This window comes from Schistocerca gregaria, chromosome 4 (assembly GCF_023897955.1).
Source record: "Schistocerca gregaria isolate iqSchGreg1 chromosome 4, iqSchGreg1.2, whole genome shotgun sequence".
In the NCBI taxonomy this organism is placed as follows: Eukaryota; Metazoa; Arthropoda; class Insecta; order Orthoptera; family Acrididae; genus Schistocerca; species Schistocerca gregaria.
In genome coordinates, this window is record NC_064923.1 from 121,631,481 (window position 1) to 121,654,085 (window position 22,605).

The following is a 22,605-nucleotide window of genomic DNA, read 5'->3' on the forward strand; positions in this document are numbered from 1 at the left end:
AACGTACGGCTTACTATCTGAATAATGTCCAAGAGCATCATGGTTTGACAGTACATAACATTCTAACTTAAACAATCTGCTTATGTTTTATTGCTAGTTTATTCCACTTTGCCTTTTCTGTTTACTTCCTGGACAACTGCAAACGACGCGCAAGATATTGTCAGCACTGTACATAAGCGCCATTTACATGCGCCGCTAAACAGTGTCAACTGACGCATGTCACCAGTCAACTGTTCAATTTTCAATATAAATTAGGAGTAATTAAGGTCAGACTTCTCTTGTGGTGCATCTCTTAATCGATGTTTTGTGGAGAAATAAGAACAGAACAATGTGTGGTTAGTGAACCCAATTTCTGTTTTAAAGCTATATTTTACAGACGTACCTCCTTGACCATCAGATGTCATTTGCATTAATAAAGCCATCTGTTGCCTCTCAGACATGGGCACCGCCAGCCTCGGCGAACCCTGAGACACTTTGGAACGAGATGTGCTTGACGGCATCTCACGTACATAACTTCTGGTCGGAGACCTGCGAATGATTACTATCGTAACACTGATGTAAAGATCCTAATCATCTAACGGTAATTATTCGAAACGGGAACACAGGAATAAATAAATCGAACTTATACCACGCCTGTATTGTGTTACAGAATTGGATTATATCGAATTTTGCTGATTAGGTACGTGACATACAATAAGTGAGGTTATAGAAAGTTTTATATGCCGAGTACTTCATTATATCTTATATTGTCATGTGTTATATGTAATAAGAACTGTTATTGCATTCTATGCTGATTAACTATCTTAATACAGTAAATAAAGTTTGTTTACTCATAACGGTATGAAAGCAATCTACAAGAAAACGTATTGTATATATAGCAAATACGGATGCTTTCTCCCGACTTAAACTGATTTCATAAACTGAATAAGGCAATACAAATAAAATGAAACAGACCTTCATTCACTTTCCCGTTATTCAATGCAAATACACACGTTATTTTGATTTCTCGCGCGATTATTTCATCAAATATTTTACGACGAACAACGGAGCGACGCGATTTGCCTGCCCTCTACCACATCTCAGTGTACTAAAAGTGTTCCTCTTCCACGTATATCTTCATGTGTCGTGTAAAACTGGTTGCATAAACGGAGTTCATCGCTTCCGTTCAGGAAAGTGTAGACTTGTTGTAGAGCAAAAGCGTAGAAGGAGATGATAAATTGTAATAAATAGTTTACCTGGCTCCAGTTCTATGTTATATTTGTTTTTGGGTGCAACTAAAAATGTTGTCTTCTCTATTAAATGTCCTGGCGCCTAAATCAGGAAGAAAAATCGGTGCTCTTGTACAAAAGCTGCCGGCACAGGCAGAATTTTGTGAATCTGACAAAGTGATCGAAGACGAAACTACAAAATGCAACGGCTATTAAGTATTTTATCCATGTTTCGTTTGTACATTGAATACGCAAATGAATACGAATGTGTACTTTATATTTATTCGCAATCTTAGCCGTCATTACAACGTCTTGACGTTTCCTTATTTTAACAGCAGTTCCACAACTCACTTTAAAATGAGATATATTATTCATTTTTCTGACACTTGCTCAGTCAATTATTTGCCAGATGATCAATACATTCATCTCACTAGTTAGTTCAGAAACGTTGCGTTCCCGATGCATGAAACCGGCTCCCTGACGGTGTGGCAGCTGCCTTTGTGTCGGTTCCTTCATGCGCTTTTACTGCCATTGACGCACGTGGACCGGTGCGCCAAATGTCACCTCGCTCATCAAGAACTGCTGCCTCTACAAGCAACATGTACTGACCCCCGACAGGAAACGCCAGGAGGAACTGTGCTGTAAAATAATCACGATGTGGTGAAACGGTCTGTGTCAGTACAGACCCACCTGCAGCCTCTCCCATCTGGAACAGAAGTGCATTGATGTTCGATTCAGATTTTTAAATTTTTTTTGAAACTTTTATATGTTTTTTTTTACCAAAATAACAATGAATGCACATATTATTATTACTACTACAGTGTAAATACAAATCAACCAAAACTGCAGAAGTGTACATAAAAAAAGTGGGGTGGGAGGGGGGGAGGGTATGAATGTTAACAGTGAGGAACTGAAAATATCAACAAGACACAGATGAAATTCTCGTAAATAAAATGACCACAGACCTAAGCTAGAAAGGGGAGAAAATATTAAATTTAATCTGATCATTACATTACCCATATCATGGAGTTTCCTTTAATAGCTTCAGTTTCCTTAGAATCATTTATCCATCGGTTTGGCATATCTAACTTTGGGAGTGACACTCGACGAAATTCTCTTCCCTGCTATATGAGTTGGGATCTCTTTTGATACTGTGTCTTGGATAGCCCTGTTGCCTGTCTTAGGTGAAATGAAAACCCAGTTTCAGACAACCAGCCATTGCATCTTCTGCTGCTCATAATCAAGGATGTTCCAGCATCAATTTCTTTCTCAGTCTTCCTACAGTAATCTCGGCTTTCGAGACATATTTTTAACAGTTCTGCTGGTATCTTACAACACTCAAAATTACTTTTCTAATGTTCACATTATCTTATTTTCTTTTGTTTGCTTTTATTTTACTAAGAAGCAGTTCTTTCCAAATATGAAATTCTCTCTTTTTTGTTCAGCAAAATATATCCCCCCATTTGTGCTGTACCTTTGCTTCCAATCATAAAAACAGCAACTCCGTTGAAAACTAATAGTTGTGTGTATAATTTTTCTGTCTCTTATGAGTACTTTCCCACACATATCTAAATGTAAACCTAAATGTTGTAGGAAAATTCTTGCAGACAGTAAATACTTTTGGGTTAAATGAGACCACTCACCAAAAGTCAGAAGCATGAGTTGTTGATGTGCACACACAAAAGAAAGAAACCTTTCATTACAGTGCGGTTAGTGTCATTTGGGGTGGGTAGATGGTGGGAAGGCAGGGAGAGGGACTGGAGGTGGGTGGCTACTGGTTCAGATGAAAGCAGTCGGTCTGCCTGTTAGGAATACAGGAGGGAGCCATGGCAGGTATATGTGCTAGGCATGTGATGCATGACTGCAGGGGCCAGTGAAGAGCAGCACACAAATGAAGGTGATGTACGGACATGAATTGGGAAGGTGTGACAAGACGGAGGAGGGGGGAACTGTTGGACAGAGGATGCGGGGACAGCGGGTTACCTGGGGTTGAGGCCACGCTGGTTACAGGAGTGGAGGATGTGTTGTAAGGATAACTCATCTGTGTAGTTCAGGGAAGTGGAGGTGGAGGGTAGGAACCAGATGGCCCAAGTTGGGAAGCAGCCACTGAAATGCGGTAAATTTTTTTCTTGGCAACAGCCTGGCAGTGGCCATTCATCCTGGTGGGCAGCTGGTAGGTAATAATACTAACATAAAAAGCTGTACAATGTTTGCAGCAGAGTTGGTGTATGACATGACAGCTTTCACAGGAGGTCCATGCTCTGATGCATTAGGATAAGCCTATGAGAGGACTACAGGTAGGAGGTGCTTGGAGGGGGGGGGGGGGAGGCTGGGAGGGATGGAATGGGCTGGTCTTGCACCTTGATCTGTCACACAGGGTCATATCCCTGAGGCAAGCGGCTGGGAGTGAGAATGGCATAGGGATGGACTAGGATGCTGTGTAGGTTCGATGAGCAACGGAACACCACTTTAGGAGGGGTGGGAAGGCTCTTGGGTAAGGCAATCCACATTCTATGCTAAATTTTCATCTGAATTGGCTCCTTCTCCTAACTGTAATACAGGGTGATTCAAAAAGAATGCCACAACTTTAAAAATGTGTATTTAATGAAAGAAACATAATATAACCTTCTGTTATACATCATTACAAAGAGTATTTAAAAAGGTTTTTTTTCACTCAAAAACAAGTTCAGAGATGTTCAATATGGCCCCCTTCAGACACTCGAGCAATATCAACTCCAATACTCCAACTCGTTCCACACTCTCTGTAGCATATCAGGCGTAACAGTTTGGATAGCTGCGGTTATTTCTCGTTTCAAATTATCAATGATGGCTGAGAGAGGAGGCCAAAACACCATATCCTTAACATACCCTCATAAGAAAAAATCGCAGGGCGTAAGATTAGGGTTTCTTGGAGGCCAGTGATGAATTGCTCTGTCACGGGCTGCCTGGCGGCCGATCCATCGCCTCGGGTAGTTGACGTTCAGGTAGTTACGGACAGTGCTTGAACCAATTTCAGACAATAAGGTTTCATAACTAACCTTTTTCGTAGGACTCTCCATACAGTTGATTGTGGAATTTGCAGCTCTCTGCGAATCGATTTTCCTGGGCTGCGAACAAATGCTTGCTGGATGCGTGCTACATTTTCATCACTCGTTCTCGGCCATCCAGAACTTTTCCCTTTAAACAAACACCCATTCTCTGTAAACTGCTTATACCAACGTTTAATACACCACCTATCAGGAGGTTTAACACCATACTTCGTTCGAAATGCACGCTGAACAACTGTCGTCGATTCACTTCTGCCGTACTCAATAACACAAAAAGCTTTCTGTTGAGCGGTCGCCATCTTAGCATCAACTGATGCTGACGCCTAGTCAACAGCGCCTCAAGCGAACAAATGTACAACTAAATGAAACTTTATAGCTCCCTTAATTCGCCGACAGATAGTGCTTAGCTCTGCCTTTTGTTGTTGCAGAGTTTTAAATTCATAAAGTTGTGGTATTCTTTTTGAATCACCCTGTATATCGTAAACCCCTTGAACAAAAATCTGTACCCACTTCTTGGATAAAAGCATAAGCCACACCCATCTGCAAGAAGGGTAGCAAAAGTGATCCACAAAACCACCATCCAATACCCTTCACATTGTTGTAGAATCTTTTACAACATATTCTGAGCTCAAACATAATGAGGTATCAGAATGAAAACATCCATCATGTTAAACACAATCTGCATTTTTCTCACGACTTACTGAAAGCTTTGGATAAAGGCAGTCGGGTAGATGCAGTATTTCCTGATTTCCGAAAAGCCTTTGACTCAGTACCACACCTACACTTATTGTCAAAAGCATGATTATAAGGGATCTCAAGTGAAATTTGTGACTGGCCTGAGGACTTTTTGGTAAGCAGGGGACAGCACGATATCTTGGATGGACAGTCATCATCAGACGTAAAAGTAACTTCAGGTGTGCCCCAGAGAAGTGTGCTGAGACCTTTGCTGTTCATGCTGTATATTAATGACTTTGCAGACAATATTAAAAGTAACCTCAGACTTTTTGCAGATGATAAAGTACTGACTGAAAGAAGCATAAATATTCTATCAGATCTTGATAAGATTTCAATGTGAAGCAGCTATTGGCAACTTTCTTTAAATGTTCAAAAACATAAAACTGTGCACTTCACAAAATAAAAAAAGTCCTATGACTACAATATCAATGGGTCACTGATGGAATCAGCCACCTCATACAAATATGTGGGTGTAACACTTTGTGGTGATACAAAGTGGAATGATCACATAGGCTCAGTCATGGGTGAAGCAGGTGGCAGACTTTGGTTTATTGGTAATCACTCATGAACCAGCAGTAGAATATTGCTCAAGTGTGTGAGACCCATACCAAATAGAACTAACAGGGAATATCAAACATATACAGCATGAATGGTCACAGGTTTGTTTGCTCCATGAGCAAGTGTTTCAGAGGTACTGAAGAAATGGATCTAGCAGAGTCTCGAAGATAGGCGTAAACTATCGTGAGAAAGTCTGCTAGCAAAGTTGCAAGAACCAGCTTTAAATAATGTCTTTAGGAATATATTACAGCCCGCTATGTAGCACTCACATAGAGATCCTGAGGACAGGATTAGAATAATTACTGCACACACAGAGACATTCAATCAACCATTCTTCCCACACTCCATATGTGAATGGATCAGGAAGAAATCCTAATAACTGGTAGAACGAGACATACCGTCTGCCATGCGATTCATGATGGCTTGCAAGTTACAGATGTAGATGTAGATATGGATTAACTCTTGGGCGGTACTGCCTGTGTGTGAAGGCCCTTGTAACATCTTCAACTTACTGGACAAGCAAATCCTCATCATTGCAAATACATCATCCATGGATGGCTAGACTGTATGGCAGGACTTTTTGCTGTGGAGAGGATAGCACCTTTCAAAATGCAAGTACTTTTGGTGATTAGTAGGTTTAATATGGACAGAGGTGTGGATGGAGCCATCAGAGATGTGTTGATTAATGTCCAGGAAGGTGCTGTGTTGAGTAGAGGAGGACCAGGTGAGGTGGCTGGGAGAAAAGATGTTAACGTTGTGAAGGAATGTGGATAGGTTACCTTGGCCATCAGTCCAGATCATGGCGATACCACCAACAAGCCTTAACCACACTAGGGGTTGGGAGTTTTGGCAGGCTAGGAAGGTTTCCCCTAGGTGGCCATAAAAAGGTTCATATGGGAAGATGCCATACGGGTGTACATGGCTGTGCTGCAGATTTGTTTGTCTAACTTCTCTTCAAAGGAAAAGTAGTTGTGGGTCAGAATACAGTTGGTAAGGTACATTGGGAAAGAGGAGGTGGGTCTGGAATCTGAAGGACATTAGGGAATGTAGAGTCCGATACCAGTAAGGCCATGGGTACAAGGGATGTTCATGTATAGGAACCTGGCATCTACAGTGATGAGTAGGGATCCAGGAGGTAAGTAAGTGGGAATGGTAGAAAGTTGGTAAAGGAAGAGGTTAGTATTGTTGAAGCGGGAGGTTAGGTTTCGGGCAATTGGTTGGAGGTCTTGGTCAACAAGACTGGAAATTCTTTCAGTGGAAACACAATACTCAGCTACAATGGGCCATCCAGGATCGCTCGATTTGTGGATTTTGGAGAGCATGTACAAAGTGGGTGTGTGGGGTGTTGTTTCGGTGAGGAGGGAAATGGATCGGAAGAGAGGATCTGGGATGGGCATATGGATTTCAGTAGCGATTGGAGGTTATGTTGGACTTCTGGGATGGGATCACACTGGCAAGTGGAGGAATTGGACAGTTGGCAGAGGCCTTCTGTCAAACAGTCACTGTGACTCAACATGACATTGGAGGAGCCTTTGTCTGCAGGGAAGATGATCAGGTCAGGATCTGTTTTCAGATTGTGTGTGGCTGTCCTTTCTTCCACCGAAAGTTAGTGTTCTCCAACCATCAGATTCCCATTCCTCTGGCCTGTCACCCCTTCCACAAGTATCACCAAATTGGAAAAAATAACAGTGAAATTGGCGAAAAAAGAAAAAAGGTGAGAAACCATATAATTCGGGGAAAAATGCTGAATTCTAAAAAACCATTAAATCTGAGTCAAAAACCTGCAACCATCTCCACTAAATGTATTAAGGGTGAAAGACAGACTGGCTCCCAAATGATAGTACTGACTACAGACTTGAGGCACCTGCTGGACAAGTTGATCCTAGACTCTCAGGTTCAGAAGTCATCAGATCATGTACTCAGACTGATGTGAGCACAGCTCATACATATTGTCAGTCTCTTTAAGGGCTTGGGAGGTTAGTATACTATGGGCAGGGTTGCCGAAGGCTATACTGATGTTTACAAGTTCCTGAAAAACTGATATTCCAGTGTGGGTGAAAGAATATGGGGCACAGTATGCTGGGAGAAATCACACACTGACTTCCAGACACAGGGCACACAGAGTTATATCTGTGCTCACACCTAGGTACCAGTAATTTGGATGCCACATATCATGACAGTCATTTTTCCCTTGCTCTCTTTGCATGCAGAACAAGAAAGGAAATGACTACTAGTGGTACGTTGTACCATCCACCATGTCCAATATGGTGGCTTGCGAAGTCTGTATGAAGATGAAGTAGCAGAATTTGCCACACACATGCATGTTCTTAACAAATTTTTCCAGAAGCGACCAAACGGAATATGGGCATGGGAAACACAAAGCAGGAATAAGAAAGAAAGTAAGTACGCCAACAATAAAGAAAATCAGAAACTCCTTACTGCAGCATCTCATTTCTTGTTCACCGTAGCCCAAGCTGCCCCCCCCCCCCCCCCTTCTTCTTCTTCTTCTTCTTCTCCTCCTCTCTCTCTCTCTCTCTCTCTCTCTCTCTCTCACACACACACACACACACACACACACACCCTTCTTCTTCTTCTTCTTCTTCTTCTTCTTCTCCTCCTCTCTCTCTCTCTCTCTCTCTCTCTCACACACACACACACACACACACACACACACACACACACAGAGAGAGAGAGAGAGAGAGAGAGAGAGAGAGAGAGAGAGAGAGAGAGAGAGTTACTATTGTTTCCTATCATTGAGGGTTAAATTGAAATCATGACGTGTGAGGAATAGGAAGAACACGGACTGGAGTAAGGGAGGAATGAATTGGGGCAGGGATCCTGCTGGGGTGGAATGAGTGAATGGATGGAAGGGTTGGCTTATGTCTAATAGGGAGTTACTGGAGATTTTACTTCAGAACACAAAACTCTAGTCTGCACCTTAGACAATGAAGCAATGCATACTGGACTGAGATCAGAACTAGAACCTCTGCCTGCCACAGGCAATTGCTCGACTGACTGAGGGAACAAGGCGTGACTCCAGAAATACTGCATTTGAACTTTGAAATAGTTACACTGAAAAAATCATAACACTATTCCTTCTTCCAAACATCAAACATATATCAAACTGATAAGACACTGAGGTAATTGCTAAAGAGGAAATCAATGAAATCAGGCAACAGAGGATCGACAACTGGGCATGATGAGATATGATTCTATACAGTAAAGATGATTCGATACAATTTATGCAAAGGAAAATGCGCCTCTTCTAGCAATAGTTTCTGTAGTTTGCTTGTGCAAGTACAGTTCCAAGTGGTTTGAAAAAGAGGCAGGTCATCCCCATTTCAAGAACGGTTGATAAACAGGTGCAGAAAATTACAGGCCTATATCACTGGTATCAACCTGGTGTAAAATTGCGGAGCACAATTTATTCTTGTATTCCTTTTTAGAGACTAAAAACCTCAACAGGCATCAGCATAGATTCCACAAAGATCGTTTGAAACCCAGCTTACTCTATTCTTCTTTGAACTCTGCACAGCCCCTGGTGAACAAAATACAAGCTTATGGAATACCAGACCATTTTTGTGTTCTTAAAGATGCATGTTACATAGACTGTAATCAAGTTATTACAGTTTGGGGCGAACAAATTTTATTACCTGAATAAAGGAGAAGGAACTTTCAATACAAGACACAGAACAGATTCCATTACAATGATAACAAGACAAAAAAAGTATGCAAAGGAATAAAAGGTTGTGTGTCAGTTTGAAGTAACAAAATAACATATTATCCACCTGCACATAGACATCACAAGATAATCAGCTGAGCAGTCCAAACTACATAATTATGTTAGATGTATGGCAAATATATCAGTAACCTGTGGAGTATCCCAAGAGGGTGTTACAGAGCTGCTGTTGTATAAAATCTGCCAGGTAACATAGGAAGCTCCTTGAAGCTGTTTGCAGGTTATGCTGTTGAATATAGAAAAACTGCAGTGCCAGAAAACTGTAGTGAAACACATACTGCATGTAAATAGACAAAAGGACCCATTACTGTTTTTGTTCATTAGAAACAGCAAAAACTGTATAATATCTAAGGGCATCAGTACAGAGTGATATAAAATACGAGTACCATGTTTCACCAAAGGTTTGTTTAGCAAGTGTATGTTACAGAGATGCTCATCAAACTCTAGTGGCAGGAGTTACAAGACAGGCATTGTACATCATGAAGAACGGATGATACAAGTAGATTCAAGCAGCATATTACTTCCTCCCACTAACACGATGGGTGAAAAATCAGTGAAAGTAGAAGCTTATTAACAGTTAGTCTTTGCACACACTATCTGAGTATGGAAGAGAAAAGGAGTGAAATGATAGTGGTGCCATACGCACATTGATGTCCACAATTACAGCAAAAAACTGTTATTTCCCCATCCTGTGTCTCATTCATGATATAATCATACAAACTGTCAACAGATATCTGAACGGAAGATGGCATTCTGGTCAATGGACAACAACGCAAATTATAACAACAGGGCACCTATCAAACAGAATGTGTTTGGCAGGTAGTCCCACATCCACAATTACTGTGTACACAGTCACAAATGGTGCAGTATGACACAGAGAAGACGCCTACCAGACACTCTGTGTGGTGGACAGCTATAGAAGAAATGGAAGCATTTGCAAACTGATGTGGCCCTCTAGTTTATGTGACCCGCTCTGTTGTTCCTCAGATGTGGCGACAGTTATTGGGACTAAAACTGTATCCTGAGACCAGAGCAGGGCTGAGCACGTGTGACATCAGAAAGAGAGGACCTTTATTTGGCTGTAAGGGCACGACGGTACTGCATTAGTACTGCATAGCAGCTGGCTTCTGAGTTTGCAGCATCCACTGGACATGTTGTATCGAGGCAGAGTACAGAAGGCTTCGGCAGAGTGGCCTTTACCATCAGAGACCTGTTGTATGTGTTCCTCTGATGGATCTTCCCAGAAAGGTACATCTAGAGCGGAGTCGTCAACATGCTACCTGGATGATTGAAGAGTGGGCCAATGTTCTTTTCACAGATGAGTCCCGATTTGGTCTGGAGAGTGATTCTCAATGGCTTCACATCTAGAGGGAATGGTGAACATGATTTCAGGACCCAAACATTGTGCAAAGAGACCGATATTAAGGATCACTAGTGATGGGGGCAGGGATTATGTTGACCACTCGAACACCTCTTCATGAAATTGTACGGGCGAATTGGCAAGGTTTAACTGCTGTCAGATATCATGACGAGATTTTGTGTTGATGGTCGATAATGCTCAACTTCACAGAGCACATCTGGGATGCATCACTTTGCCATCAATCAACCAGGCTCCAAGACTTGTGAGCAGCTCTGCAGAAAGAATGGGCTTTATTGCATCAACACGAGATTGATGATATCATTCACAGCATGCCCCATCATTGTCAGGCCTGTATTGTGACCAGAGGTGGTCACACCACATACTGCACATTTTAACCAGTTGTCTGTACGTGTGTGCAAATCAGTTAAGTTGTGTGTGGGGGGGGGGGGGGGGGGGGGGGAACGCAGAACATTTTTGTCTAACATTATGCATATTGCAGTTGTTTACTTTCTGTATTCTTTACATTATTTCTACTTTACTATCACTTGTTTATACTGTTTTGTGGCAAAATAAACACTACCTTGTAAAAATGCTGTTTGTTGCTTTAATTTGGACACCACTGTAAGTTTGGATCTGTTGTAAAAATATTAAAACTAACAACATGACCTTTTTTTATTTTCATTGATTTAGAAGTGTGGCCTATGGAAGGACACCAGAAGAAAGGAAATAGAGAGTACAGCGTAGTAAAGTGATGTGACAAATTGTGGGCATATTTAACATGGCAAACACAATGAAACCAGCCATTCTTGACACATGGAAATACTGGTTAGTCTCAATTACCTATTGAGAATCAAGAGAATTTTAATGTGGTAGTGAAGCTGTAAAAGAAAATACCCATGAAAAGCTCCTCTACTTTGAGCACAACTCAAATATTGTTTTTCTGCACCTACCCCAGTTTGTAAATGAATAATTTAGCAGGTCAATGACTATATATTCATTAATTACTGCTTCTGTACACTGTAATTTTTTTTCACACAACTGTTGGATCAAAATTCTTGAAAGAACACACAGGTATTGCAAAATTTATCTTGGATAACTGTGATGCATGTTAAGTGTAGTTTATACTTTTATAGCTGCAATATGTGTTATTAAAGATAAAAATACTAAGTAAACTAGAAGTAACTGCTAAATATTCTTTCCCAGAAACTAGTAGATATATTTTACGAATGATTCAGACAGGTAACCACTCACAAAGATAATGAACTGTGGGTCTTGAAGAGGTGCACATAGAAAGAGCAGATAATCACTTCTATATTTTGAATTTTTGTCCTTCTTCCATGGAAAAGAAAAAGCTTGGTCTTGAATAAAGTTGTCCATCACGTTACTCACTAATGACATGGCCTCAAAAGGAAATACAAATACCATGATAAAATACTGAATTGTGTCTTCTGAAACTAGTCAAGAAAACGAAAAATTAACTAAAATTTCTCAACAGAGAAAATACCACTGTGTTTAATTCTATGAACTGGAAAGGACCTTCCAACACTTTGTATGTCTTTGACTTTTCAGAGTGTTCAGTCATCATCTTATCACTGTTGCTTTCTTAGCATCACCCATTCATCAATATATTGCTCCAGTATAACACCAATGCTTGAAATCAAGGCAACTGTCATGGTGCACAGCAATCAACATTGTTGGGTCCCCTATCAGTGTCAGTGATTCAAGGGAACACCACCGAGAGCCATCAGTACACAAACAAGATACAAGGATTCAATCTCCTCAGACATCAGTGGAGGACCATCATCCGGATTCAAACTGGATGGGGCAGATGTGGTTACCTACTGCCCGAGTGGGGATGGGCTGGTTCTGCAAATTGTGGATGTGGACACACTGGAGGCAGCCATTAGTAGTCAACAAACATCTAGTTGAGAACTTTTCCATGCGGATACATGGATTCAATCTCCCCACAATCAGTGGACAACTATGAACTGGATTCGAACTGGATGTGGCAGATTTGGTTATCTACTGCACAAGTGGGGATGGACTGGTTTTGCAAATTGTGACTGTGGTGTATCCTTAAAGTCAGTCCACCACACTGTTGGTTTTTGAGCATATAAATAAACAATAAAGGACATTCACCACACATTGGATAAACGGATTACAGAAATAGATATGGAGATTGTATGAGCTTGCGATTATGCACATTTGCTCACAAATACTTCATACGTGTATTAGTTTTCATCGTACAATTAATAAATAACAGGGTTCGATGGGATACCTGTTTGATTTTATATACATTATAAAAAGTTATTTGCTGCGCCGCTAACAGCAGTTTACGTAGATAACTGTAGTAACACAGTATTGAGAAATGGTGAAGGTCATTTCCTCTATCAAGGAGGAGGATTGTCCAACAGATGTACGTAACTGTAGGACTGTATCAATGATGTTAGTCTGTTGTAGAATGAATCAACACATTCTATTCTCACATACCACACTTTTTGGAAGATGCAAATGTCAATATGGATCCTGCAAGCACCTATGATGTAAACTTGGATTTTTAGTTTCATCCACAAGATCTGTAAGGCAGTAGATAATAACACCCAAGTTCACACCATGTTTCCAACTACCAACAGGTTTTCAGTATGATTGTGCAGTAGTGTGTGTGTGTGTGTGTGTGTGTGTGTGTGTGTGTGTGTGTTTAGAGAGAGGGTTAGGGAGGGGGGGAGAGGCTAGGGAGGGGGAGAGAGGGTTAGGGAGGGGAGAGAGAGAGAGAGAGAGAGAGAGAGAGAGAGAGAGAGAGAGAGAGAGAGAGAGAGAGAGAGAGAGGGAGAGGGAGGAAGGGTGGGGGGTGGAAGAAGTAGATAGGTAGGTAGGTAGGTAGGTAGGTAGATAGAGAGAGAGAGAGAGAGAGTTTAGGGCACTCAATGGTAAGCTTATAAAAGTTACAAAGGCATAACGTACAAAATGGCATGAAACTGCACTCTTTCCCAATCTCACTCAATAATACCGATTTATTGGTACTATCACTCAAATTGGAAATGTGGTCATTGTTCTGAAACCTTAAACATTCAATAGAATGGTGGAGGAAAGGCTAAAGAAGATACCACCAACCCAGATAATACGTTAAGAATTCCTCCCTAATATTTTGGTATTAGCTTGGACAATTCACAGCATTGTAAAATGTGTACCACATTCACGACACTTTCTGTTAAAATAGAGTGCAATTCTTCAGGTGAACTAGCATCTGTTTATTTTTCTGAATCTAAAACACACTCAGCTAAAACTGACACACTGTTGTGGAACTGGTGCACCTCGTGCTTGTGTGTCGTGAGAATATCAATATGTACATCTGACATCTGTGATACATTTTTTTTTATCTTGGCCTTAATTTGTAAATTCAGTTTTTTTGTTGTCTTCTTGACCACACATTCTTGTACATATTTATGAGAATAAATATTTATGAAAATAAAAAGTTAATTCCGTATGCTTAAGAGTTACATACCTTCATTAATGTGAATTGTCTACCTAACCACATAATTGTATTAAAAACAAAGATTCCAAGACTTACCAAGCGGGAAAGCGCCGGTAGACGGGCACAATAAAATAACACACAAACACACACACACAAAATTTCGAGCTTTCGCAACCGGCGGCTGCTTCGTCAGGAAAGAGGGAAGGAAAAGGAAAGATGAAAGGATGTGGGTTTTAAGGAAGAGGGTAAGGAGTCATTCCAATCCTACACACACACACACACACACACACACACACACACACAAGCAGACAATATGTCTGCTTGTGTCTTTGTATGTATGGATGTATGGATGTGTGTGTGTGTGTGTGTGTGTGTGTGTGTGTGTGTGTACGTGTGTACGCGCGCGCGTGTGTATACCTATCCTCTTTTCCCCTAAGGTAAGTCTTTCCGCTCCCGGGATTGGAATGACTCCTTACCCTCTCCCTTAAAACCCACATCCTTTCATCTTTCCTATTCCTTCCCTCTTTCCTGACGAAGTAGCCGCTGGTTGCGAAAGCTCGACATTTTGTGTGTTATTTTATTGTGCCCATCTACCGGCACTTTCCCACTTCGTAAGTCTTGGAATCTTTGTTTTTAATATATTTTTCCCATGTGGAAGTTTCTTTCTATTTTATTAACCACATAATTGGATGCTCTAATTACAAACTTTTGTGCTTTTCTCAAACTAATATCTCTGACAAATGGTTAAATACATGCTGAATAATGGACAATGCTAACAGGCTATCCCACCTCATCGACAAGATCAACAAACTCCGCAATCACGTTCAGGTTCTGGAACTTGCTCTTCTACTGAATTTGAACATGAACCCTTTGCACTGCCTTGAAGATGGTACTAATGCTGCAGCACTCCTCACCACAGTGCAGAGAACATTTCTGCTGAAGCAGCAGGTGATGATATATCAAACTTAAAAACTCTGCCAGCTCAAGCAAATTCTTCCATGTTGTGACAATATCTAATGGCAAACCCTATAACAGAACTGTGAACACAGGCTTTGTGGCTAGTGAATTTGGTGCAGTGAGTTTTTCCATAAGGACTGAGGGTGTGATTATATCAGACTAAGGAGCTTTAACAGTACCAATGACTTCATTCATGATGCAATGACAGTTCAAAGCAACGAACTACTCATCTGCCAGATCCAGTAGTTCATCCACACCATGTCTGCAATTACAGACTCCTCCATTTATGCCACCCAGACACAAACTATGTTTGAGATAATGGAACATAATGCCAAAATACATGGTCTCAAGTTATTATCACTGGTTTAAATGGTACCTAGATAATAAAAGCAGCTTTAAAACTTTTATTAGAGGTTGTCTTGTCATATGGTGTTTTTCTAGCTTTAGAGTTGGACATTACCATATATTCTGTCTTGTATTCATTTAGAATAAGTCCACATTTTGCTCCTTCTGCTTTTAGAACTATCAAAAGCTTGTTTAAAATCTACAAACAGCAAGTCTGATATTTGAATCCTTACCACTTAACTTCATGGTATGCATATGTAGCACTAGGAAGTATCAATGTGCAACTCATTTCTGCTCTCCTCACACATCAGCAAGAAGCCTAGAAATGTGCCATGCACAAGATTACTCTATAGTAGAAATACCTTTTATCCACAATGACAGTGATGCAGGAGGACATCTAATTATTTTACCTTTATTAATGATACCAAAGTAACAGTGATACCATTTAAGCTGCTACAACAATTTTATGTTGCCTGGTGATAATTATTTCAATTAAAACTATCAGCAAATAAAAATATGTTTATTAATAGTTCTTGGTGGTGCATAAATATTACTTTATTTCTAAAATTTATGAGTTGTGGGCACCATGCGCACGAAGTATACTTTTGTATGAACTTGTTTCTAGAATTAAGTTGATGAGCAAACTAATAATTCTGAAAATTAAACTTTAGGTACATTTCTCTCATCTGGGACATATTCTGTCTTTGTGTGGGGTCAAATATATACGAGAATGAGAAATACAGAAATTATGGTCATGATGCTATTGTGGCCACTGTCTGTCATTGGCTGATGAGATTTTTACACAGGAGAACATATGTGATTCGGTGTTGCAATAATAGTCTATAAGGAGAGGAAAGATAATATTATTGTAGCATTATATATGAGTTTTGTTTACCTGATATATGGCAGCTGATTTTGTGTCTTGTCAGAAGAGTATAAATTTGTCTGCTTAAGGTGCCTACAAAAGGCGTGTGAGATTTATTTATATAAAAGCAGTTTCTTGGAGATGGACTCTCCACAAGAAATATGAGCTCCAAACTGTACTGTCATTTCAGAAAAGGCAGTTCTTACAGCACGCAAAGTTATGAACGGGGATGTGCTGTTTTATAAATAGAAGAATTTATGATGATAAATGGGCAGAGACACTCAGCAGTCAGTCCTTCCATTAACGGAAGGACTGAGGGATAACTTTCTTGAAATTTAATTTTTTACCTCATTTTATGATGAAACAGTGGTTGGGCCTGGGCTGGTGTGGTACCAGATGTTACTTGATGTGCACCTACCCCCACACTCAGTTTACGTGTGTAGCTTTCCTAGCTTCCCCACAATGAGTACCGTAACAGGGCATGCTATTCCAAATGTATTGATGACTGAGAGACAAACAAAGTGCCCCATGACCAGCCAGTGGAAGGAGTGTGGAGCGGACTGGCAAGAGCTCCCTGGTACCACTGGAACGGCCTCTTGCCTGCCAACTCTTCTCCTGACTGGGTGCATTCCCAGTTCCTACTCCTTCTGGGCAGTATGTCCTTCAGTCTGGCTGTGGCAGCCCTCTGTTGTCAAAGAGTGAAACATGTCTGTGCCCCTTAGAGAATAAATTTGGAGCCAATAAAACTCCACTATTGAATATGCAAACTGTTGCTTCTGAATTTTTGCCACAATTATCTTCATAGCCCAGTTGCTCTTTTCATGGTGCCATACAACCATGGCCACACCACATACAACATTATCAGTTGAGTGGTATATGACCTATTGCAAAACCTAGCAGTAGTTACTGTTGTCCACATTTGGTTGAGCTGTCTTATGAATGAAGGCTGAATGTAACTGTGAAAACTCTACTCAGTTTACCACAACAGTAATAAAGGGACACACTAGCAACTGATAATACATTGAGTGTGAAGCACTAGACACGGATATCCAGGGGGCACAAATACCAACACAGGGTGCATTTTGACATGCTGATTCTTCATAGAATAATTTTAGAACAAGCTGCAAGTGGCTGGAACTGAGCGAGAACAATGTCAGTCCCTATTAACATGGGATTTTCTCATCAACATGCGCAGGAGTGCCTGTTTATGCCCATGGTTAACAAAGTGAATGCATATTACTATTGCATGACATATTTCTTTACCTACTGACAAGACACGATGTACGGCCACCCATACTGCTGGTGAAACCCGGGTGGGTTTTTGCATTCACATGCTGTTGCAGTTTTTGAACCCTTCTTTGTGATCTCTTACCCTACCACCATGCCATCAGCTCTGCTCTGTTCTTCATTCGGTTGAGGAGATGCTTGTTCAGGTTACTCTGGACTAAGTCACTCTAACAGTACTGATTATATCCTGCTTCTCCAGCTAAGTAATATTGAGGCATCATTCCTCCCTTGTTACAGTATCCAGTAGTCATTCACTAGAAGTTTATTGCATGGAATGAGCAGCACCCCTCTGGTTACTCACACCAGTAAGCGATGCCGATACTTTTCTGTGAAATAAAATGGTGTATAAATAATCAATCGGTAAGTGTTCGAACAATCGTGGAACGCAATGGATACTGATAACCCCTTCATCTTTGCCCACACCAAGTCATCTAGTTTTGCACTCTTTTCATCACAGCTCAAGCAGTTAAAGAAAGAGACGGGCAACATGAATGTTGGTATTCCATTCACATGTTTCACAAATTAGATAAACACTTCAACACCTGTGGAACGGGCTAGTCGATATGACTGGTACTACCCACATTACGCAGCTATGAGATTGTCGACTGGTATTTTGTCTTCCCGGTGTTATGGGCGGTGTTATGGACGACCACAAAGACCCACAGGTGGTGATTTCCTTCTGATTCAGTTCATACTATGTTCCATCTACCTTCTATTGTCTTGCTATTAAACAGATTCCCAAATGTTCACGTATAAGCACATATCACATGCTTACACTTAGGGACACAATTCATAGGTTTCCAATGGGAATATCACCTTCTCCTGTTTTCGCTTCTGGTCTTCCTAACCAGTCAGCAACCCATCAGTAATGGTCAGTGATTTCGATACCCCCTCTCCCAGCGTTTCCTAATTCACTTAGCTTATGATGTGACAATTTTAATTTCTGACTGTGAGTGGACTAATGCACAAATGACCTAGTTGGGAAATACAATGTTCCTGTACCATCAGTTAGCCAACATCCACTGTAAAAACCCATCACTGATTCTATCTAATAAAGAGCCAGTGCTCAGTTGATACCCTTTACCTGCGTCACACTGTCACCTCTGCTCCTTTCTTCATCACCAACCTGATGCTGCCATCATTATGATGGCAAAATATCAGCAAAACAAACCACAATAAAAAGCCGCTTTCTCTTTATTATTGTCTTATTTACATGGCCAAACTTACTTTTGCAAGAAACCAACTTAAACTGTCAGTAAAACAAACCACCCTACATTTGTATGAAATTTACTTAAACTGAAAATTATTATAATCTTTGTTCCTTTTGCCATTTGTTTAAAAGGTCCTTTCAAATCAGTTATACTCTCCTCTAGATTAAACCCCTCTAGTGAATGTTGGCCACCCCTACAAGGGAGCCCTTCACTTCTGCTGTCTGTAACATTTGCTAAATTAAAATTAACACTCGTAACTGGGCTCCCATGTAAGGGGGAAGAATTGTGTGTGGTGAGCAATCAGACTGAGGGATTAATGGACGGACTAAGAGATAAATTTTTCAAAATTTTATTTTATACTTGCTCTTGTGATGAAACAGTAGTTGAGCCCACGTTTATGCAGCCGGACGTTATCCAATGTACACCTAACATCACTCAGTACTCTCACAGCAGGTACTGCTGACAGGGAAAGGCATTAATGACTGAGGGATGCACGAAGTGCCCCTGGAACAGCTAATAAAGGGGCTTGAAACGGCCATGTGGGGGCAGAGAGTGGGCTGGTGAGAGTGCCCCAGTACCACTGGGATGACTTCTTACCTGCCATCTCTCATACTGACTGGACAGCTCCTCCTCCTTTGGACAATAGGCTCCTCAGTCTGGCTATGGCAGCCCTCTGTTGCCATAGGGTGCAAAACATCTGTGCCCGTTACAGAATAGAATAGGTGCTTTTGAATCTGCAAATCATTTGGGTCTGAATTTCTGCCAAAATTAGGCTTACAACCCAGATGCCGACATCCTGCTATCATCCAATCACGGGCATACAACATACAGATTATTTCCAAGGTGATAAAAATGATATACATAACAGCAGGAAAATTTTCAAGAAACACGTTCACAATTTGAATGAAATTTTCTCAGTAATATTTTAGAGGCTAAGATGTAAATTTTGGCAAAGAATCACAGTGTATGGCAGAATCTAATTATTTAAAAAACGGAAACCTTTAAAAATATTTCTTACTTTGGTATCTGGTTGGAGCTGTGCTGTTCGTGGCTGCTGTAGCTGGCAAGAGACAGTAACAGTAACTGCAGCCGTCTGCCGGAAACGCCCTGCCCAACGGCGTCCATGCAGAATCACACCTTCAACTTTAACAGCCAGCTGTGATCCACTCTGCACTGCAATCGGTTCACCAGGTACTCGTGGTTGTGGGGAAATGGCCAGCTGGAATGGATAGTGAATAACAATGTTTACAGTGGTCTTCTGCTCTGCACTCACAAGGTAACTCCCCATCATATTTCCTCAGATTTAGTGGTAAGATGGCTGAGTGGATTGCACGTCAAAAACTGAACATAGATCAAGCATGAAAACAGGAAGAAGGTGTACTGAACTGCGTAAAAAGAAACAAAATCGAAACAGTGAATGATACAAGCTGAAGATATGCTCCAAAGGACATGTTTGATTAACCATGGTGTCGTGGCTCTGTGGTCATGGTGTAGGATTCAAATGTGAGAGATCTGTGTTCAAACCTACCTCGTGACCCACTCTCTTTTTTTTTTAGCTCCTCCCCCCCCCCCCCCCCCCCCACACACACACACAAAATTATGAACTCCCTACCGGGTCATTAGTGAGTCTGTTCACTGTATTCAAATTTGTGTCTATGGTATAGTGTAACATCCTTTTGCAATTGTGAGGTGTAAGGAAGGGACCTCCTATTTGTTCCACACAAGTACCACATGTTATGACTCCTATGTTCCGTTTTGGAAGTTTTGATTTTTGGATTCCATTGCTGTAACTTATTTCACAATTGTTTATTTGTTGTTTTCATTTCTGTGAGAGATCTATGTGGCATCTCACCTGCTCCCACTATTCATCACATTTACTTGCAACAATAATATATTCCTACTACATGACTCATATTCTCTAACCAATGTATAGTATGACTGCAGAAGGAGAACAGACACATCAATGACTGGACTGAAAGTTTGCAATTCCATGAAGCGGAACGAGGGAGATTTGAACATGGATCTCCCCCTTTATAGTCCAAGACCACGACCACACAACCATGATGGCACGGTTCTTGCAAATCGCTCAATGTTGCGCATCTTGAGCTTGGACTATTCACTGTTGGCATTTTGCTTCTTTTTTCACAGTTCAGTACACCTTCTTCCTGTTTCCATGCCTGATCTGTGCTCAGTTTTTAATGGGCTAGCCACTGGGCCATTTTACCACTAAATCTCTCTCTCTCTCTCTCTCTCTCTCTCTCTCTCTCTCTCTCTCTCTCTCTCTCTGTGTGTGTGTGTGTGTGTGTGTGTGTGTGTGTGTGTGTGTGTGTGTGTGTGTGTGTGTGTGTGTAAAGGGGGGGGGGGCATTGATGGGGAGATTCCCTTGTCAGAATTATTAAAGAAATGTACACAAACACACACGCACACACACACACACACACACACACACACACACACACACACACACACGTGATTTCTCTGGGTACCTGGGTAACTGTGTAAGCACGTGGCTTGACTGCTGCTTGCACAACACAGAGCTGTCATTATGTAAGGACCATGACAGACGGTCCTAGTTTCCACTTAATGTTTAATGATAGCTGTACTATATTATATGTTGCACTATCCTTGGGTTGCTTACACACTAATAAACCTAAGAGTTAAGTTTTATGACAAGTTAGTTCAGTTCCAATTGCCTAACATTTTACTAGTACCAATGACCAGCATTGTCAGATGACAGCAACTTACTGTTCTATTAGCTTCACTTAGCACAATGACATTATAGTTGTAAATAGTTAGTATGCTGAAAGATAATCAGTCTCTGTCTATATATGAAACTACCATGTTTCAGTAACTGACAAGTTGAGTGCTTGAGTACTTGTCAGCCTGAAAACTCAAAAAGTTGTCCTGTACACAACTCATCATGTGAAACTTGAAAAAGTGAGAATACCTTGGTCCATCAATGAACTGTTGTACTACTTGGTTGCCTCATTTCTATTTTATACTAGCAAGTACTCTGCAAGTGCTGCAATGCCCACTAAAGAAAGAAAATGAGTGTATTTAAATTCTATTTACTGAAATACTTTTGGACAAACAATACTTATTTTGTTTTTCCATCTGGTGCATACATGAATAGATCTGAAGGTTTTCCAACATGTGAGAACGCCACATGGGATATGCATGGATTTGCAAAATTTAGTCTGCAGACTTATAGGAATGTTGATAGTCACTGCAAATGCTAGTTCACTAGAAATTGCAAATGTTTGTATACCTCTCGAAATCATTGAGGTGCATGCAACAGTACATCCTATCTTGTAAATTTACCATTTAAAATTGTAGCTTCAATGATATTCATTATCATTTTTATTAACAGCATGGTATCATTGCATTTATGTTTTGTAGAAGAATGATAGCCATGCCAAACTTCAGTGTTAAAAGTTATGACTACATGCCTGGTAAATTAAGTGAATTCAAGAATTCAGTTGGATAACTGACAAATTCATCTCAATTTACTACAGTATTTATGGACGGGTATTTTGTTTTGAATGAAATTGATGACACTGACGTCATTGTGTCTGGCAACTAACATAGCTTGTGCATGGAGTCAGTGATGATTTTTGAAGTTCTGTGCAATAGTTGGGAAAACTTTTTGAATTGATTAATATGTGGTAGCTGTGATTTCCCAGAAGTTTGTTGGCATGTGATATATAGTGTGGATCCATAGAGTGCCATTTCCCCATGCCCAGTGTCCAACAAATGTTTTGTGAAATGTTCAGCAGATGCATCATATTGTACTTGTAGATGGGTACTGATCTTCAAAGTCA

The 22,605-nt window shown here is 40.7% G+C and overlaps 2 protein-coding genes across 3 annotated transcripts in view; both read right to left on the reverse strand.

Moving 5' to 3' along the window:
- Positions 1–500, reverse strand: part of LOC126266593 (ankyrin repeat domain-containing protein 11-like) — a 323,390-nt gene extending 322,890 nt beyond the window's left edge. For both annotated transcript variants that reach the window (XM_049970907.1, XM_049970906.1), the window contains exon 1: positions 383–500. In XM_049970907.1, coding sequence (XP_049826864.1) covers positions 383–500 — 118 coding nt within the window. The remainder of the gene's footprint in view (positions 1–382) is intronic.
- A 687-nt stretch (positions 501–1,187) lies between these two features.
- LOC126266594 (integrator complex subunit 7) overlaps positions 1,188–22,605 on the reverse strand; it is a 156,878-nt gene continuing 135,460 nt past the window's right edge. Inside the window, 3 exon segments of the mRNA XM_049970909.1 lie at positions 1,188–1,718; positions 1,720–1,914; positions 19,803–20,003. Coding sequence (XP_049826866.1) covers positions 1,599–1,718; positions 1,720–1,914; positions 19,803–20,003 — 516 coding nt within the window. The 3' untranslated portion in view covers positions 1,188–1,598.